At 45.8% G+C, this 17,954-nt stretch overlaps 2 protein-coding genes across 13 annotated transcripts in view; one reads left to right on the top strand and one right to left on the bottom strand.

Moving 5' to 3' along the window:
* Window positions 1-5,083, top strand: part of LOC135899025 (uncharacterized) — a 42,931-nt gene extending 37,848 nt beyond the window's left edge. For 7 of the 12 annotated variants that reach the window (XR_011508831.1, XR_010563514.2, XR_011508836.1 and 4 more), the window contains 2 exons: window positions 1,867-1,962; window positions 3,549-5,083. Coding sequence is in view for 3 of the 12 variants with exons in the window: in XM_065428284.2 (XP_065284356.1) it covers window positions 1,867-1,962; window positions 3,549-3,565 (113 nt within the window). In the remaining 9 variants the exon portion in view is untranslated. The remainder of the gene's footprint in view (window positions 1-1,866; window positions 1,963-3,548) is intronic. The other 5 variants (XR_011508830.1, XR_011508833.1, XR_010563513.2 and 2 more) reach the window with 1 other exon arrangement.
* A 7,551-nt stretch (window positions 5,084-12,634) lies between these two features.
* Window positions 12,635-13,177, bottom strand: LOC139050341 (protein GVQW3-like). Its single transcript, XM_070526576.1, has one exon. It carries the CDS (start codon window positions 13,175-13,177, stop codon window positions 12,635-12,637), a length of 543 nt encoding a protein of 180 aa, XP_070382677.1.
* Between the last annotated feature and the right edge of the window lie 4,777 nt (window positions 13,178-17,954).

Raw genomic sequence — 17,954 nt, 5'->3', positions numbered from 1 at the left:
TGCTAGTGAAAATGGCTCTGGTCGAACGTGCAGAGCCATTTCGATGCCAATAGAACAATGACTAGATTTTTTCTAAAGGCTTATGCCACTTCTGACTTTGACGATTTCATTTTCAGGCTGTTGCTGAATAAAATTTGCACTATGGTGTACCGGAATGGGGCAGTGTGTCGTCCATACAGTAAAACAATGGCAGAACCGGGGACGCTTCTGCATTGATGCCACCAGTAGGGCGCTGCGATGGACTGGCGTATCTAGTGCGTGAAATTCAAACTCGTGCAAAACTTTCTGCATTTTTAAACTAAGATGCTCTCAAAACAATTGAAATTAATATAATTCACAAGAAATAAACACTACAAACTGTTAGGATACATCGAAGATCGCCTCTAAGCTTGCACATTTCCTACTACAGATCATGTAGTGTTCCTGATCGTCTGCTCAGCATTTCTGTTGCAGAAGACAAACACTCGTCTACTCGTTCCATTTGGTAAGGACGGATATGTTTTTAGTATTTCGAAACACACAATGATAGGAAGCCCGGAAGGAGCACCTGCACTGTGCCCATGGGTTGCATAGGATTCCTCTCATGTTGCATCAACCAGAAAGGCGGTCGCAAGGTTTCACTGAAGAAAACAAACAAATGCACGCAGCTCTTGTTAGCTGACATTGTATAACTGATTTCTGTAGACAATATAATGTACAAACTTACCCACTTTTGTGGTACATTAGCAAAAATTATATAGGTAAGTTATTGAAATGATGAAACCACAGCCCTTCATAATGCGCGTGACCCAGAGGGTGTCACTAAAATAAATAAGTACCCGCATGTTTGTGAATGCGCAGGCAGGTATATTTACCGAGCTCTTTTTTATAGGGCTGTTAAGGATGTTCCTTGACCAAATTGTAGTGGGCAGGGTTTCTTCGTATCGCAGTAAGCGGAATGCAGAAGATACATACAGAAATAGAGCCAACTTGCAACTATTTTTATCACGTGAAAACGCGTACATATAGTCCCTCTTGAAGTTCACCACTCTAGAGAGAGAGAGAGAGGGAAAATATAGGCAACCCGGCACACTATCACATGCACAGCCATATCTAGAAACTGACAGTCCCTCTTGTGTCTATGCGAAACAAAAGGAACAAATATGTATCAGTGTTCAAGCAGTGTGACGTGTGTCACTGATCCTTCCTGTACAAGAGTGCGTTTCACTTTCTAGGTATGGCTGCGCGATAGGGTATTGGATTTCTTATTGCTCTCTCTCGATCGACATGTGCATCCAAACAGTTAATTTAAGTGGGCATTTTTACGAAATAAAATTAGTCGGGAGTTGACTTTATTTATGTCCGTCTCTTCCTTCCACAGTACGTTTTGAGCCATAAACATGGACAGCTAGGGACCAAAGCGCCCAACATTGTATTTTGGTACACCTTTAGAAAGCCTAGCTGCTTTCATTTGTTTGGCGATGATATTCTTAATTGTCACTATCCTGATAGGTCGTCTTCTTTCGGTCTAAATTGTGCTTTCATTTCAGCTTTAGCTATTTATAATATTTACTGTATACGCAATTTGGATCGGCTGTAGCGTATGTTTAAAGTTATATTTTTTGAATATTTTTATTTTTATAACTGCAATTTTTAACACTACATGATAAATGTTGCGTAAGGTCGGGGTGTTAGTAAGGGTGGTGAGCAAGTTGATCAATTTTCCACTTTGCTACAAATTTTCCTACGGCTGATACGTTTGCTTGAAAATTAATCAAAACTTCTTTTCTGCGGGACAGCATTTTGTAGTGTCCGTCATGGGATAATATTGCACTGCCACTTGTGATTTATCTTCCTGTCTATACTCTCTGCCGTCTCTCTTTTCAGCCTTCTTTCCAGCCTCGTTCTGTATAGAACACTCCCGCCTATTCCTGCCCTGTTTCTTGGCTTCGCTCTTCAGACCAATGTTCCAGGCTACTCTAGGTCTTGTTCTCATCTCTTCTCATTTTTCTCAATTGCGTAATCTTTTACTCTTTCCTCTATCCTACCTCTTTTTCTGCTGAACCATCTTTAAATTATTTATCACACTTTATCTTACAATTGACAGGAGCTTGTAGTAACTATGCCTGAAATGGCGATTTCTCATTTGGACTTACATGTGAATACATGATTGTATTTTTTTTCGTGTGTGTGTGTGTGTGTGTGTGGAGTGGGGTTAGTTGCAGGATGGTAGAGGGTAGCAATTGTACGGTCGAATCGCGATATGCGAACACGGATGTAACTCATTGTTGGATATTACGAAATATAAGAACATTTTCTCGTGCTGATATCGCTCTGAGGAATATACACTTATGCCAAATATCGGATATAAAGATATTTTCGTCTCAAGTGCCACTTCGCTATAAAGAGGGTCGACTGTATTGCCTTTTGGCATCATTCAGCCTGTAACTGGCCGACATTTACTTCTCGTATCACGCAGTTACGAAATGGAAGGAGGCACTCGCAGGTGCAGATTACAACTGGTGTTTGTTCAAGTAACGTCAGGTATAAGTAACTTCGAGAACAAGTTCAATAAACGCTGCAGTTTTGAGTACGCACCCAGGTTCCAAGTGTGTGAATGAGTCTTCTCTTTCCTCTTTGTCTTCATGCGTGCAGTTTAAATCGAAGCCAATCTTCCCTGCTGTCTATTCTAGCTGGCCAATGCTCATGATTCTGAACAGAGAAAGGTCCTCCGGTCTTGGAAAAGAGAAGCTCTATAGTAATACTATTATATGTTCATGATTATATTGCGCTTAGTGTTACACTGACGAACATAAGACACGAGATGCAAACGTACATAGCGCAAATGCGCTACGTACCTCCGCGTCTTGTCCCTTATGTTCGTCTAGTGTAACACTAGCCCCGCTCGTTGCTTTACTAAACTATTCCAGTACTCAAAGCAGCATGGCTATAACAAGTTATTGGGTGTAACGGAGTAAATGAAACATTTCTTGCTAGTATTATCAGTGTAATGAGCTTATAAGAAACATAGGATCTAACAAAGGTGTTTTCCTGTGTTATGCGACTTTGTCGCAGTGGGGTTCGACAGTATTTCAGATGAAGCTGTCTGTAGATTATTCTTTCAATATTGTACACCTTTGTAACATGACATTGGCCACATCTTTCCGAATAAGTTCAAGGAAATGCTGGAGTGATGTGCGCCCAGTGTTACTGGGATGTTTCACCGATGGTCGAATGGCCCCGTAAAATTATTTAACCTCCAAGCCAAGGCCCCTAATCAATGTGACATCAAACAGGGTTAAAGCTTTGCAGCGAGAGCAGCTTTTCAGGAATCCATTGTAATATGGTGTTCATGACGTCAGTAATGCCACTTGTACCGCAGGAGCAACTGAGTTCGTTCAGCTTTCTCGAAAATAATCTTCTGGAAATTTCTTTTTGCTTCAGTACATTGTCATTCTAGCCCTGAATATTAGCCGAAACGTCCAGTAATTAACGTGTGTCTTACTGCATCCCTGTCGGTGAATTTAATGATGCTTTTTTGGTTTGCTCTGTTTTGAAATAATTTGCAGGTAAAATGCTGGAATGAAGAAGCTGGCTGCGATGTGGTCATGGCTGCCTCCAAGCTGTACGAGCATTTCTTCCAAGAATGCACCTACCATACCACGTCTTGTCCAAAGTGCTTGGCTGTGATTCCCTGCAAAGATGTATGCGCACATATCAGGAGCGACTGTACCGATTATGCGGTGTCTCGCACGTCTAGAGGCCCGCAAGCTTCATCCAGTGATCCCGAAGCAATGCTGAGAGCTTTGAACGCAAGCTTAGACGCGCGAGTCATAGAAATGAAAGACAGGCTAGATGAAGTCCTTAGCGAGAGTAGCGCTCAAAGCGACCGACTAAGTGAGCTTTCACACTGTATGAACACGATCAAAGAAGCACTGTTACAACCATCCGCTAGTGGAGCTTGCGCAGTGCAGAGTGGTGTTCTGGAAACGGCTGCTGGCATTGCCTCTGTTGGAGCAGTTAAAGAAATGTTGACGGCACAAAGTAACAGGCTCCGTGAACTTTCTGGAAGCATAAGCATTCTAGGTGACACTCTGAGCAGAGCCGTGGAAGATACGAAAAGGACCAGTCTGGAGAAGTTGGAACAAAATAAAAATGATCTGTGTATGTTGCGAGCAGATTTTAGTGAGCGCGTTGCAGAAAACACTGAAACTTTGGAGGAAATTTTGCAGAGCCTGAGGGAGTTCAAGGAAATTCTTCTCGTAAAAGACCCGAAGCTCGCAACAAACTTGACGACTTCTGAAACGTGCCCCACAAGTGGTGCTACTGTCACTGCACCTAGAGAGATAGAGGAACAAAGGGAACAGCGAACACCACTCCAGCACAGACAACTCGCCCAAGACGGGGTCAACACTCAGCGTTGCGAACTCGTTGTGAAAGGGATAAGAGGAATTAAGCAATGTGTAAACTTAGACGGATTTTATGATTATAGTGGTGAAAGGATGTATCTTTCAGGCTATCACCTACTGGGAGGCGTGAAATTTGTTAAAGATGATGAGTCTGTAACCGTGCACGCTCGCCTTAAGCTGCTCAAAGGCGTGAACGATGACTTGCTCGAGTGGCCATTCTATCGGAGCTTGAAGCTGAGCGCCGTGCATCCGTCGGACAGAGAAGAGCGCTATTGTGTGTACCCTGCATTTCGCAGTATCACGCACTTTGGAAAGCCAGGACCAATTGGCAACAAGGCCTTGTTTTTCATAGAGCGCTCGTTATGCTTGGAAGATCTTGAGCGCGATGGATACGTGGTGAATGACAAGCTTCACTTAGCGCTGGAGCTCGTTCCGCTTGTCGAGCATAATTGAGAGGAATTTCAGGCCCTCTACAGGTCCCGGTGCAATCTACGCTGCTGTCTGACAGCACTACTAATTCCACTGACCATCTGCCTTACCTGCGGCTGTGTTTCTTGTTCAGTGTTACTCCATATAATATTTTTGTACTGTTATGCTGTATTGTATGCTGCAGTTATATTCTCCTATGCACTGTTAACACCATGCTTTCTTTATCATCCTATGCCATATAAATAAAACGTTTAAGAAAGATGAAATTCGCTGGTTTCTGTTCAGATACGTCCCTTTAAACTTTAAAGTAAAGCTGCTCTTAAGTTCATGACATTGTGTTTTCTTGCCTTCCAATGTGCTCAAATTGGCCTTGTAGCACTCCTTACGGCGACGGTTGCCATAGGCTGTTTAGTTAACGCAGTTGTAATGTGTCTGGAGGTGCTGCGATCGGCAGTTATCCTGCGACATTCGAGACCTACAGGCTCGCACTGGTGTACAGCGTGACCCCACTAATACAGCATTTGTGTGCCTAACAATAGGCCACCCAACCTGGCCAGGCGGCGCTACGGGCGCTGCTGAGCAGCTCCGCTCGCGGGAGCGTATGAAAAGGTCGCCAGGCAGCGCGGTCGCGTAGGCGTCTTAAGCAAGCGAGTACTGTCGGTGCGAGATTGTGTCTCCCACGCATCTGTCGGCGCAAGTCTGCCGTTCTGTGCCACGAGAGCCTCGAAAACCCGAACGGCACACGCCTGCGCCCGTAAAATTCTGTATATTTCCGTGGAGCTAGTGCAAAACAGCAGACAAGTGCGCACCCCTGCTGTCGGCAGAATCAAATAAGTCGCGTTCGCATGCCAAATTTTTGTCGACGCACAGTCGCTTGAGGGGACTCTTGCGTATAACTGGGATCCGTTGTTAAAGGGGACATCGGCTTGTAGCCTCAGCTGGACGCTGCCGCTGAAGCGCAGGCAGCAGCGGCAGTTTAATGCAGGTGCAGCGAATGCCGTGATGTGATGCGATATCACAGCATATTAAACACGAAGAAACGGGAAATTGATTCGTCAAAGACCAAAAAAAGAATCCATATCCGTGCCACCCTGCGAAAGTGGATGTACAGCGAAGCTCTTGCCGAGCTTGGACAAGCACAACAGACGTTAAAGCGCCACCACCCCGAGGGACGTTAGACGACGTTAGAATAAGCACCGCCCCCGCAAGCAACGTACTTCACACGCGCGGGTTCGTAAGTGTGGCATATATCCTTATTTTTCTAGGCCCTGCGCCAAGCTCAAGTGCCTTATTGATGTAATTGAAATTTGCCAAGTAAATTGCGTCAGAAAATTCTTAAAGTACCACTTAGAAATTCGAATTTACGAGAAAACATAATTCCTATACGCGGAAACTCAGACAAAGCCCTTTTCTGGCTGCCGTTTGAGGTCTGCCCGTGTGGCCACGGCCGCTAGGTGGCGGTACTCGGGGCCGGATTAAGAAAAATGGGTGCCCTGGTCTAATGCGCATGCAGGCCTCCTTTCCCTATACTGACCCCCGCCCCCCTGTCGCCTGCTACGCTACTGGAAATATGACATGTTTCATTTTAATTCCACCAAATTAAAAAGAAGTGCGATCAACGGGATAATTATTATCGTTATTATTATAAGGAAAACAACAAAACTTGCTTGAAACGCGTGCTGTTGTAAACACCAACACAAATGTTCACTTTGTGATTAATCCGCATACTGTTTTCAGCAAAAGCTAGGCTTTAAGGAAAAGTTTAGTGCACTCAAGACGAACAAGAACGTAGAAAAGACAACACAGCTCAGATGTCGATCCTTCTGAAGCTAGGCTTTGTTTGCATCACTAACTTTATTCCCGTCAGGAGACGCATGGTTGTATGCAAAACATTCTTTATTAAAATTCAAGCATCAGACCAGTAATCGTTATACACGTAACTCTATAAATATGCAATAGATATATACAATACTTAGGGCAATACAAACACCATAAAAATTCACTGTAATACAGATGAAAATTACAAATTGTAATTACAAAACATTATTTGAAAATATTTTCGTTAATGGTAAGACAACCAAGGACACCAAATAAACGTGGCACTATCAAAAACAAAAATATAGTTCTTTATAAGCACGCGAAATATCACAAGAAGAACAAACAAGAGACGAACAACGAAGATTTGCGTATCTTGAATTACACTGCTCAGCGTTTCATTGACAACGTGGAGGCTGAGAGGCGACACAGTGAACTTGTTGGGACTATTCATGTATAGCGCAAACAGTCCTCCTTTAAAATGGCGTCTTTCGCGCCTTCGCTTTGGCGAAATCAGATATAGTCTGTTCGAAGGATAGATCGCGAAGGAGGTCGATCACTTTCAGTGGACATGATAGCAAGCCAGTTCACCTTGTCGTCAAGGAGGCTCGAACGAAGGCAATGTTTTATCATCGACAACTTGGACAACGATCGTTCGGTCTCACAGTCTGCCACGGCTATGCTTAAGTACATTCGCAAAACAATAGAAAGGTTCGGAAACACATCAATAAGCATTCTTTCGTGCAGCAACTTCATTATTCCCTGGGGACTCGTGTCCTGGCAGACAGAGTTGTGGAGAAAGTTCGCAAACTGAACGATTTCAGCGGAAAATACTGGCTCCAAATCATTTTTGTAGGTTTTCACCAACTTCTCAGCCTGCTGTGCAAGAGATGCCTCGCTCCCAACTTCTGTCAGCAATTTTAAGAAGCCGAACCTTTCGCAGAGTTCAGTGTAGGCAGCCTTTTGCACTCGCAAAGCAGAGCCTAGACTGTCAAGTACAACATTGTAGGTATTTACGATAAACTTTTTTTCTATCTTTTAGCGCACTACCGCTTTTTCCGTCCGAGTGCTTACTCAAAACGATGCGTTAGCCCTCATCCTGATAACATTGATTGGTACTTAGCGTGCGTGCTCTCTCTTCGAAGGTATCAAAGAGAGGTCGCAAAGAATTAACAAAGCCTTCTAGGGAGCTCAGCAGGTCTACAGCAGTTGAAATGTCTAGGCCTGGTTTTTGAAGTGCTATGCTCGTTTTGTCAAAACGCTCCAAGATTTCACTCCAGAAAATCGCCATGAATGCAGTCTCTAGTTTTGTGATTTTCTTGAAGAAAGAGTGCGCTTCGTTCCTAGTGTCACCGTTTTCTTCCTCGTTCTTTCATACACATTCAAGGCAACACAAGACTGCATTGAAAATTTTCAGAATGGCCTTACATAATTCGGCGCGTCTTGATCACCTGGTCTGAGAGAGACTTTTCAAAACAAGCTGCTGGCCAGTTTCGCCCATGCTATTTAAAAGATACCTCCATCGCTTAGGTGAGGCAGCAAAGAACACATACAGTCTCTGAATTACAGTGAAAAATTTGACTGCCTCAAGGCAACTGTCAACGCTACACGCGCCAACTAAGTTCAATAAATGACCAGCACACGGGACGTAGACTGCCAATTCGTTCGGGTGTTTGATTTGAGCTTGCAGTCCTTTGTATTTTCCTGACGTATTACTCGCATTGTCATAAGCATCGCCCCTACAATCATCAAATGAGATGCCATTGGTCGTCAAGCGGGACCCCACGGTATCGAAAAGGTACAAGCCGGTATGTAATTCAATTGGAACAAATCCAAGAAAGCGTTCGCGCACTTTCCCATTTAAATAGTATCGTAAAACAACTGACAGCTGATCAACATGAGTAAGGTCTGGAGCCGAATCAACCATTAAAAGAGAAGTATTTTGCGCTTTTCACTTCGTCAACGAGACGTTCCTTGACAGCCTTTGCCATATGCTCGATAAGTTCATCACAAATGGTTTTTGACAGATACGATGGGTGACCTTTTCCTTTGTTCCCGTAGCATTTGATGTGCTCCTCTAGAAAGGGATCAAACTTGGCAATGGCCTCAAGCACTCCGCGCTTCAATACCTCTGTCCAGTAAGCGGTCTCTGACAAGATGCTTAACCAGCTCCTTGTCATTTGTGCTGCTCGAGTTAGAGTGGGCGAGCAATGCTGCCACGTAGTTCCGGTGCTCGACGCTATTTTCATGTGCGCAAACCTTTTCTTCTGCTATTTTAAATCAGAAAAGTCGTGCGTGGTGAAAGCACTGGGGTTGCTGCACATGAAACAGTGAACGGAACCGTTGGACTCCGAGTACATTAACCAGTGTTGCGCGTACGCCTTCCCATTTACAGCCTATCGCACGAAAAGATGAGGTGACATATAGCGTTTCTGAGTTTTGTATTGCCTTTCGGAAGACGGAAAATTTTCTGCCCGGTTTTGAAAATACAATGGCCCTTTCTCAAGGCATAGACTCCGAAAGCTGTCAGTAATGACGTCTGGCCACTTAGCAGGGTCACTTCGGAGAATCTCGCAACGTACCTCTTGCTGCGGGGGTGTCTGTACTTCTCTGTTGCCGCAACGAGAAGCCGTCTCATTCATCCTCTCGAGGCACACTTTGTGGGTGGGAACATGATCATTTGAACGAAACAGGAAACAAGTGAGTCGGTTCTTGGAGTGTTGTTTCCTGGCGCTCGTCAGTAGAAGGAGGCTCATCGGAGAGGTTTGGCACCTGTTGATCAGCAGTAGCAGCGTAGCGGACCGAACACCTGGAGCTCTGTGACAGGTGCCTAGCCGAGTAGCATCGACGTTGCTGACTCAGGAACAGGACAGGGCTAGGTTAGCGTCGATTGCTCAGAAATATGGACGACCGAGGTTGGCACTGTTTTCACAGGATCCAGACAACCAAGATGAGTCAAGCCTTGCTTCTTGCCAGGAAACCGTGGTGACGGAGTTGGCAAGTCCTCCACAGAAGCACAGTCGGTACTATTGGGAGTTTGACATGGACTCTCGGTAGAGCGATCATACTGCCCCGCGGAAGCTGCATTCAGTAGGCACTTTGTCATCTTTGGTAGCTTCTTTTCACGCTCTTCTCTTTCTAACTTCGCCTTTCGTTTAGACGCACCATTTTGATGCTTCTTACCGAGGATTTTCGCATGAATGGATGCTTGTTCACCGGGCACTGCGAAAGTCCGACGCGACCGCAGGTGTCCAACGGTGGCCTTCCCGATGACTGGCGCACGCTGCCTGGATGGTCCGTGGCTGGCCGAGAGTGGTGCGTCCCCCGGGAGCTTAAGCGGCGGCTCGGGGCTGAATCGCAGCCCGTGATGAACTTCCTTTTATAGACGCGCGCCGTGTCTCTCTGATACTAGCGCCAAAGCAGGCGTTCACATATGCATAGAGTTCCTTGTACAAATTCCCTCTCCTGTTCCGGTCTCGTCTTCCTATTGGCTAGGAACAATCGCATGTTCTGGGAGGTTCTCGATTTTTCATTCGCCCCGTCGACACCGAGTGCCAGAACGAAGGGGAGGGGGTGACTCCTAGCGCGGGCGAAGTTACGTGCCCTCCGTCGCCTCTGAGTCATCTTTTTCTACTTCTTTCGGGATAGTTCTGCGGCCAGTTTGACCTAACTTTTCCGTCGAGCGCGCGCGAGGGTGCGCGGCTACTAGACAGGAATGGGCCTTGGAGGCAGGCCTTTGTGTCCAGCTCTCCAACTTCCCCCTTCACTCTTCCACAACCCTAGCCCGAACAGTGAACATTCCATGCACCACGGCACGCGGACAAAAGCACGTGTGACGTCTTCTTTCCTTTCCTGCCTAGACTCTGCCACCAGACAAATCATCATCTGCTATCGGACTCATCCTCCCCCGCCCAAATTACCATCACGGTAAAGAAAAGTCGAAGGGCAGGCACTGTTGGGTACTGCAGCACATCCTTTCTTTGAGAAGGACAGCGGCGGAACTACTTGGGAAGTGGATGGTGGCGTTGTGGTGACGAGGGGCAAGGGAGATTTAGGTTGTCATCCCACATTACATGTTTTAGGTGTGTCCCCTTGCCCCTCCTCTCCAGACAACACTGGACAGACGGCTTGACAAGAAACCACGAAAGCTATTCCAAGCAAACGCGCCTCGCTTCGTAAGAAAGAGGGCCCCTCCGGGGTTGCGGTGGATTCCTGTTTTTCCAGCTCGACATGCTCTCCCGAAATGATCAGGCTAAACGCATGCTAATACATTAGGCGGGTGCCCCGTCTGATCGTTCTGGTTTTCTCGCTTCATACATGTCGCTCGAAGTTCCGTTGCCCATTTTTCCATATACTAAGCAGGTTCGAATAAATGGGCCCTCTTCTACTGTCCGAGGTGAGGCCCTGGGCTGCAGCCCCCCTTAGCTCCCCGCCCACTTTAATCCAGCGCTGGCGATACTGTTCTTGGGCGAGCACGAGCCCACAAATATCCCGGCCAACTAGAGGCTACAGCGATCGCGGTGGAACACATGTCATGATGTCTGTCGATGATAAGGCGAAAAGCAATCGAGCAATGTACCCACATATCACATTCCAGAAGTCACGTTTATTTAACACGTGTAATGATAATTATGAGACTTTCTTTGCAAGTATCCAGTGATATTGCATCGGCTTTGTCTCGCTAAAAAAATCATTTTGATAACATGTAGCGGCTGTTAAACATGTGGTGCCAAGTTAGGGGTATCTGAAAATTGTACTATTTTCAATAATGTTATTCTCGTACACTGCTAGTGCAGGAATACTATACTCATCATAATAGATTTTTGTTGGTTATGGGAGCCCACAAATTCTTTAAATTATGCAGTCATGGGTAGTTGTGCTAATCTGGTTATCTTGAAAGAGCGTAGGTTTGGGCATGTTGGTATTCCATAAATTTTAGGTTTTTAGCACACGAAATAGACAAGAGACAGAGGTACGACGCGGACACAGCGCTGTGTCCGCGTCGTACCTCTGTCTCGTCCCTTTTCGTGCGCTAAAACCCTAAAAATTAATGGTTCTTTTAGTACGAACAGTTACAGGGGCAGTTCTGTGGTTCCGAGCCGCCTTTAAAAAATTAATATTATGGGGTTTTACGTGCCAAAACCAAGATATGATTATGAGACATGTGCACGCCGTAGTGGGGGACTCCTGAAATTTGGACCACCTGGGGTTCTTTAACGTGCTCGTAAATATAAGCACACGGGGGTTTCGCATTACGCCCCCCCTCCCCCCCAAGAACTGAGAGTGTCACTCGATGCTCGTGCCGCTAAAAAGGTGCAGCCGAATGTTGTGCGTGGTCACATCGCATATGGACGCAATACATGTGAAGCGATCCTAATGAGCGAAGAAAGGGGACTGCCTGATTGTGTTATATTTTCTTGGATTTTTCGAAAGCGATTTCATAATTTCTCAATTTGGTAACCCTAGACGTTGTTTTGCAGGGTCTCTTCTGAAAGTAGTAGGACTCATATTTTATAAAAAATTATTATGGGAATAGCACAAGCGATTAGAATTTTTCAAAGTGGCACCCTTCCGCATCCGCACACTGCTGCCAACTAGTTTTCCCGTTTTCGTACGCCTCCAGGAACGCCTGGACCTGAATGCTGTTTAGCTCCCACGCCACGGCCTGTTGAACCGCCTTAGCCGATCCGAGATGCTTCCCCTTGAGCGTCGATTTTATTGTCGAGAATGTAAAAAAAGTATGGCGGGGACAAGTCGGGGCTGTAGGGGGAGCGGGGCTGAGGCAGCGTTGTCACCTTGTGCTGAGCAGATGCTCCACTAGGCGGAACGCTGTGTGGCTCGGCGCGTTGTGATGGTGCAGCCCCCAATTCTTGCCAATGGCTGGGCGGACACGAACAATGCTTTTTCGCAGTCTTTTTAGGACTTCCATGTAAAAAAACTGCATTAACTGTTTGTCCGGGTGGTACAAACTCTTTGTGGATTACTCCATGTCGATCAAAAACTCAAATGAGCTTGAACTTCTGCTTGGATTTGCTCATTCGTGCTTTCTTGGGGCGTAGGAAAGAAGGGGTATGCCATTCTGAACCCTGCCGCTTGCTGTCCGGGTCGTAATCAAACACCCACGTCTCTTCACCGGTCACTACATTGTCCGAAACGTCGGGGTTCTCATTCACATGATGAAGAAGATCCTGGCAGATCGCTTTCCGGTGGGCCTTTTGCTGCTCTGAGAACACTCGTGGCACGAACTTCGCGCACACTTTCCTCGTGGCTAAGTTTTCTGCCACGATCTCAAAAACATGGGTTTGAGGAATGCTCAAGTCATCAACAATCATTGTGATACTCATCCTACGATCACTGTTCATTAAATTTTTCAGTCGTGACACATTTTTGTTGGTCTTGCTGGTCGAAGGGCATCCGAGGCGATCGTCGTCTTCCACTCTCTCCCTACCTTCTCGGAACAGCTTGTGCCACTCAAGAAAGCCTGATCTACCCTTAGTAGCATCACCATGGGCCTCCTTAATCGTGTTGTGAGTCTCTTTGCCCATTTTACCAAGCTTTACGCAAAATTTGATTGCGCATCGCTCATCCAGTAAACGCTCCATGATTCTTCGTGACGAGGCGTTTCGACAGGGGTTCACAGTACAAGCGACCTGCTCTGTTCAACGGCCGAGAGCCGACTGCTGATTTTTCCCAGCCTTTCCAATATCACCCTTCACTGAGCCTGCGCGCACAGACCGCCTCTCGTCCACCCAGTCGCCCAGGAAAAAACCTGTCCTACTACTATCAGAACAGACCCTGTATTTGCTGTTGAAATACTGCATTTTGTAAATAATGAACTGTACCAGTGGTGGTGATGCTGGGAACGCTATTTGTTTACCCATTGAGTACATGGGAAGAACCATGGAAAAAAGCAACATAAGCAGTGGGACGAGCCTAACCGCGTCTAACATTAGCAGTATTCGAGGACATATTGGAATAGTACTAAATCACAGTAAGAACAAACAAAAAGAAGGCAATCTACATCATCGCACTTCGATCGGTGAGCAAGAAGCTGTGCCTTTTTATACAGCTGCCGTGGCTAAATTAACACATAGGCGTACTAAAAGGTCCTCAAATGGTTCCTGCAGAAGTAACTCTAGCCACTGCAAACCCAGAAACATTGCCGTAAATTAATGACGTTTCTAGCGTACCATAATTATATTAGAAAGCGTCTTAAAATGCCTTAAGAAATATGTCATCTCAATGTCGCATAGAAAACCGCAAGATACATTTACAGTGAACACAATTTCGCGCCTACATATTTTAATCAGTAAAGACTGATCATTTGCCTTCTTACATATGAAAAACCTCTCCTTTCGTCCACTAATTGTACGATCAGTTAATGGCTTATATCCTAGGCGGTAAAATTATTTAAGCAGCTTTTTAATTCAGTGTACAACAGCCAAATGAAAGTGGGAAATTCGACAGTATGAGTCAGAGCAGACGCGCGTATTAACACTACTCCTACGTTTGGTAGCGAAAAACGCCGTACCCGCACGCACCGGCTGTGCGCTTCGTATGGCGTTAGAGACGTAATGGCGGACGCTGTGAAGTCCCCATCCTACACGGAGTGGAAAAGAGAAAGAGCAAGTAGATACTCTACCATGACAATGATAATGATGTATCGACGTCCCCACTGGAACGGGCCGGTGACAAATGTTCACCTTGCTTGCTTGAGCTAATCAGGTGTGCTATACTCTGCTTTAAGCCTAAATTTTTGTTCCCTTCCCTATAAGTTCCAAGTCTACCTTTACCTCTACCTATGCCTGCAACGGATCCAGTCCTGCCAGTCTAACCCCTGCGTTTTTTCCACCAACACTGTAAACGAAAATTTCTTTTCTCGAATGCTCACCGGTTAATGATTCCATCTACTTTAAATCCCGACATTTTTGGAAGGTGTACGTTACCTACGAATCTCGCTGGGTGAACCCTTCCGCTTTCCATTAGCATTTCCTGAATTGGCTCCTAATTTTCGCTATAGCACGCACATGCCTCCTCCTGTCGTGAACATTTGCTCCTGTATGTTTTTTGTCCTTGGGCAACCAGCTAGAGCCTCAAATAGCAAGGAACGCACCTTTTATACGTATTTTCCCTCCTGATTTCTTTTTGCCGTTTCGATAAATTCTGGTGCTCATATTTCTTACCACCCTTTGCATTCAATTACTGTCTCTTTCTCTCGCTTTCTTTTTGATGACTCTGGTGTCTGTTTACAATTTCTCCAATAACCTTATACTTGTTTCCCTACTTTCTTGACGTCTTCCTCGGCTCGGTGTACATGGTTTTGAGGGGCAGGCATTTGTGTACGTTAGCTGCTGATTTATTTTGTTCCTTGTTCCCGAGTCTTTCCCCAAAACAAATTTTGGTCTGCGCTTGTCTGACTTTAAAAGAGGCTAAAGCAATTTCACCCGGCGATGCCTCATTTGTGGCTTTACCGTGGTCTCTAAAAGCCAACCGAACAGTCTACTTTTGGTTGACTTCCAACCCCGAGCATATGTCCGATTTTAAGCACCAAATGAAATTTGTGAACATTAGCGATGGTACCAGTACTCTTTTTCAAATTCAATGCACCACCTCATACTTATTTTAGTCTCAAAGTGTTTATGGTTCATTATTGCTTCATTCAGGTTCCCCTTCGTTTTCACAATTTCTTGGTCATTGCTTGAGTAGGCCTTCCCTTTATTTATGTATATACCCTGGTACTTATAATGCTTGTACGGGTATGACTTGCCGTTGAATTGATGCCACGTCCTTACTGGTGTCTACACGAGTAGAGACGAGTGAGTACACGAAAGTCAAATAACAACAAACGCGTACACACAAACGCGCTAGCGGAAATTCTAAACTATGTAAAAAAACCAAACGTCGAGCTGGGAATTGTAGGCAACGTGGAATCATTAAAGGCACTCTAGTGGTAAATTTACGAGCGTGGGAGTCAATCAGCTGCGTTGGGGAAAGTTAGGTTAGTTTCGGCAATTTCAAGCTTTCCCGGACACACTTCGGGGCTCTGTACGAGCGTCGCGGGATGTTCGTGATAGGTTTGTAAGACACAAAGAAACCGCCAATGAATATAGAACATACCCTTGACAACATGCCGGCGAAATTAGAATGCTGTAGGGCGGGGCAGTGAGCTAGAGTATTATGTTGAAATTGTGATATTTATCCGAAGACAAGACCAAACGCTTGCTGAAAAGGAAGCATAGGGCGTGTTGGTCTGATAATTTGAAGGAATAAAGTGCATTTCGAAGGGAAGCAGGGTTCGTTTGGCCGCACAAACGGGTTCGCGGAAATTTGGGTTTCATACTGCGAGGTTGCACTGTCAGTAAGCTCACTGACAACATGTGCTTTTCCCTGTACATACGCTGCTTGCTCTGAACTTTATTTTGAGATTGCAAATGAGTTAAATTAAATGAGAACATGCAACACTCACGGTGCACACATGCGAGTAGCTCGTGGCAGCCTGTTGCTCCGCTTATTACAATCACCATCCATAGGAGCATTTTTTTGTGTATCTCAAAGAAATGGAAACATTTGTCAGCCGTTTCTCGACAGTATAGAGAACTGCGGAACGCAGCAACGAATAATGGTGGCGTAGTCACAGCAAAGAGGACAAGGCGTACGACGGCTGCTAACCGCGCACGTGTAACGTGGCCACCTGCGATGGGATCGAAAATGGCGGAGCATGCTGAAGTAACTGGTTTCAGTTACTTCAGCCGTGTTGTCGGCATCGACTTTTCAAGGAATGTCGCCACCCTGCGCGGAGCGGAGGAGGGGTTTGAATTGAGATCTTTTCAGTCGCCAATCACACCTTAAGGAAACTGATACATTATTTCACAAACTTTTCAATGACACTATTGGAACAGCTTTTACCGGCAGAGTTCTGCATTCGTTTCGCAGTTTTTGTCTTGGGCCTTTAACACCTAGTCGCAACTCGCCGTGGTGGCTTAGCGGCTATACGGTGTTGCGCTAATAAGCATGAGGTTGCGGGATCAAATCCTGGTCGCGGTGGCCGCATTTCGATAGGGGCGAAGTGCCCGTGGCCCCGTTCATTGGGGCATGTCAAAAATCCCCTGGCGGGGAAAACAAATACGGAGTCCCCAACTACGGCGTGCCTCATAATGATGTCGTGGTTTTGGCAAGGTCAATCCAAATAAGCCGCCAACCTTCGGGCGAAGAGCGGTTCAGAACAAATTGCCACCGACATCAGCAAGGGTGGCTATGAGAGCAGCGATTGAAGCGCGACTATATTTAGAGGGAACAAACATTAGGAAAGAAAAAAAAAGCGTTTTTTAATTAAAGTGACACACAGTTAGATTCATTCGACGCAAATAAAATTCCTAATCAATTTTATATATGCGTGACATGTAAAGAAAAGACAACTCTATTTTATTTTATCATTATCAATAAATTCGTTTTTACAGCGTCCATTACGAGGTGCGTTGAGGCCGCTATCGCTTGCAAAGCAGTGCAGCTCTTGAAGTGTGCAGAAACAGTGGCTATGGTGTTAGGCTGCTGAGCACGAGGTCGCGGGATCGAATCCCGGCCACGGTGGCCGCATTTCGATGGGGGCGAAATGCGAAAACACCCGTGTACTTAGATTTAGGTGCACGTTAAAGAACCCCAGGTGGTCGAAATTTCCGGAGTCCCCCACTACGGCGTGCCTCATAATCAGAAAGTGGTTTTGGCACGTAAAACCACATAATTTAATTTTAATTTTAAGTGTGCAGAAAGGCGCGCTCGTAAAATTCACCTGTTAGAATACGCCCACCTGACACGTTGGGCTGTTTTACTTGTCGACGTTTGTCTGAATTCGGCGACGCGGGTAGCTTCATCGTTTCTCAGCCTGTTCAGTCAGAAGTAGTGAGTTACGACCGCCAGATAATTGCTTACTTGAGTTGTTTTCGTGCGACTGCGCAGGTCAACTGGCTTGGTGTCCGACGATAGAACCAGCACTCTACACCTAGAGATTTCGTCGGCCTCCGAAGAAAGTATGTTGTGTTCAGGGGTGAGATTTCGACACCCGTACGGCTGACCTTGCATCGCTTTCCGCGTTGAAAGCTCAAAACGCCCAAGTCGAATGGCGGGGCATTTGAATATACAGCTCTAATCGCAGGCCACGAAAACAAATTTCGCGCCTTTGAGAACAAAATGACGTCGCTTTTGTTTTTAACGGATATAGCGTCACATTGGTTGTTCTTTCCCCGTAAGTTTTCCCTCCTCACAGAGATGGCGCTAAGTCCCATGAACCGCTTATCAATGGCCATGTTTTGAACGTATGGGCTTCCA

This window comes from Dermacentor albipictus, chromosome 10, assembly GCF_038994185.2.
Source record: "Dermacentor albipictus isolate Rhodes 1998 colony chromosome 10, USDA_Dalb.pri_finalv2, whole genome shotgun sequence".
Classification (NCBI taxonomy): Eukaryota; Metazoa; Arthropoda; class Arachnida; order Ixodida; family Ixodidae; genus Dermacentor; species Dermacentor albipictus.
The sequence above is the reverse complement of the archived record's forward strand: the minus strand, read 5'-3'. Positions and strand labels throughout refer to the sequence as shown.

Bases quoted from the DNA above. Each gene is read 5' to 3' on its own strand.
- LOC139050341 (XM_070526576.1), bottom strand. From the start codon at position 13,177: ATGGGCAAAGAGACTCACAACACGATTAAGGAGGCCCATGGTGATGCT.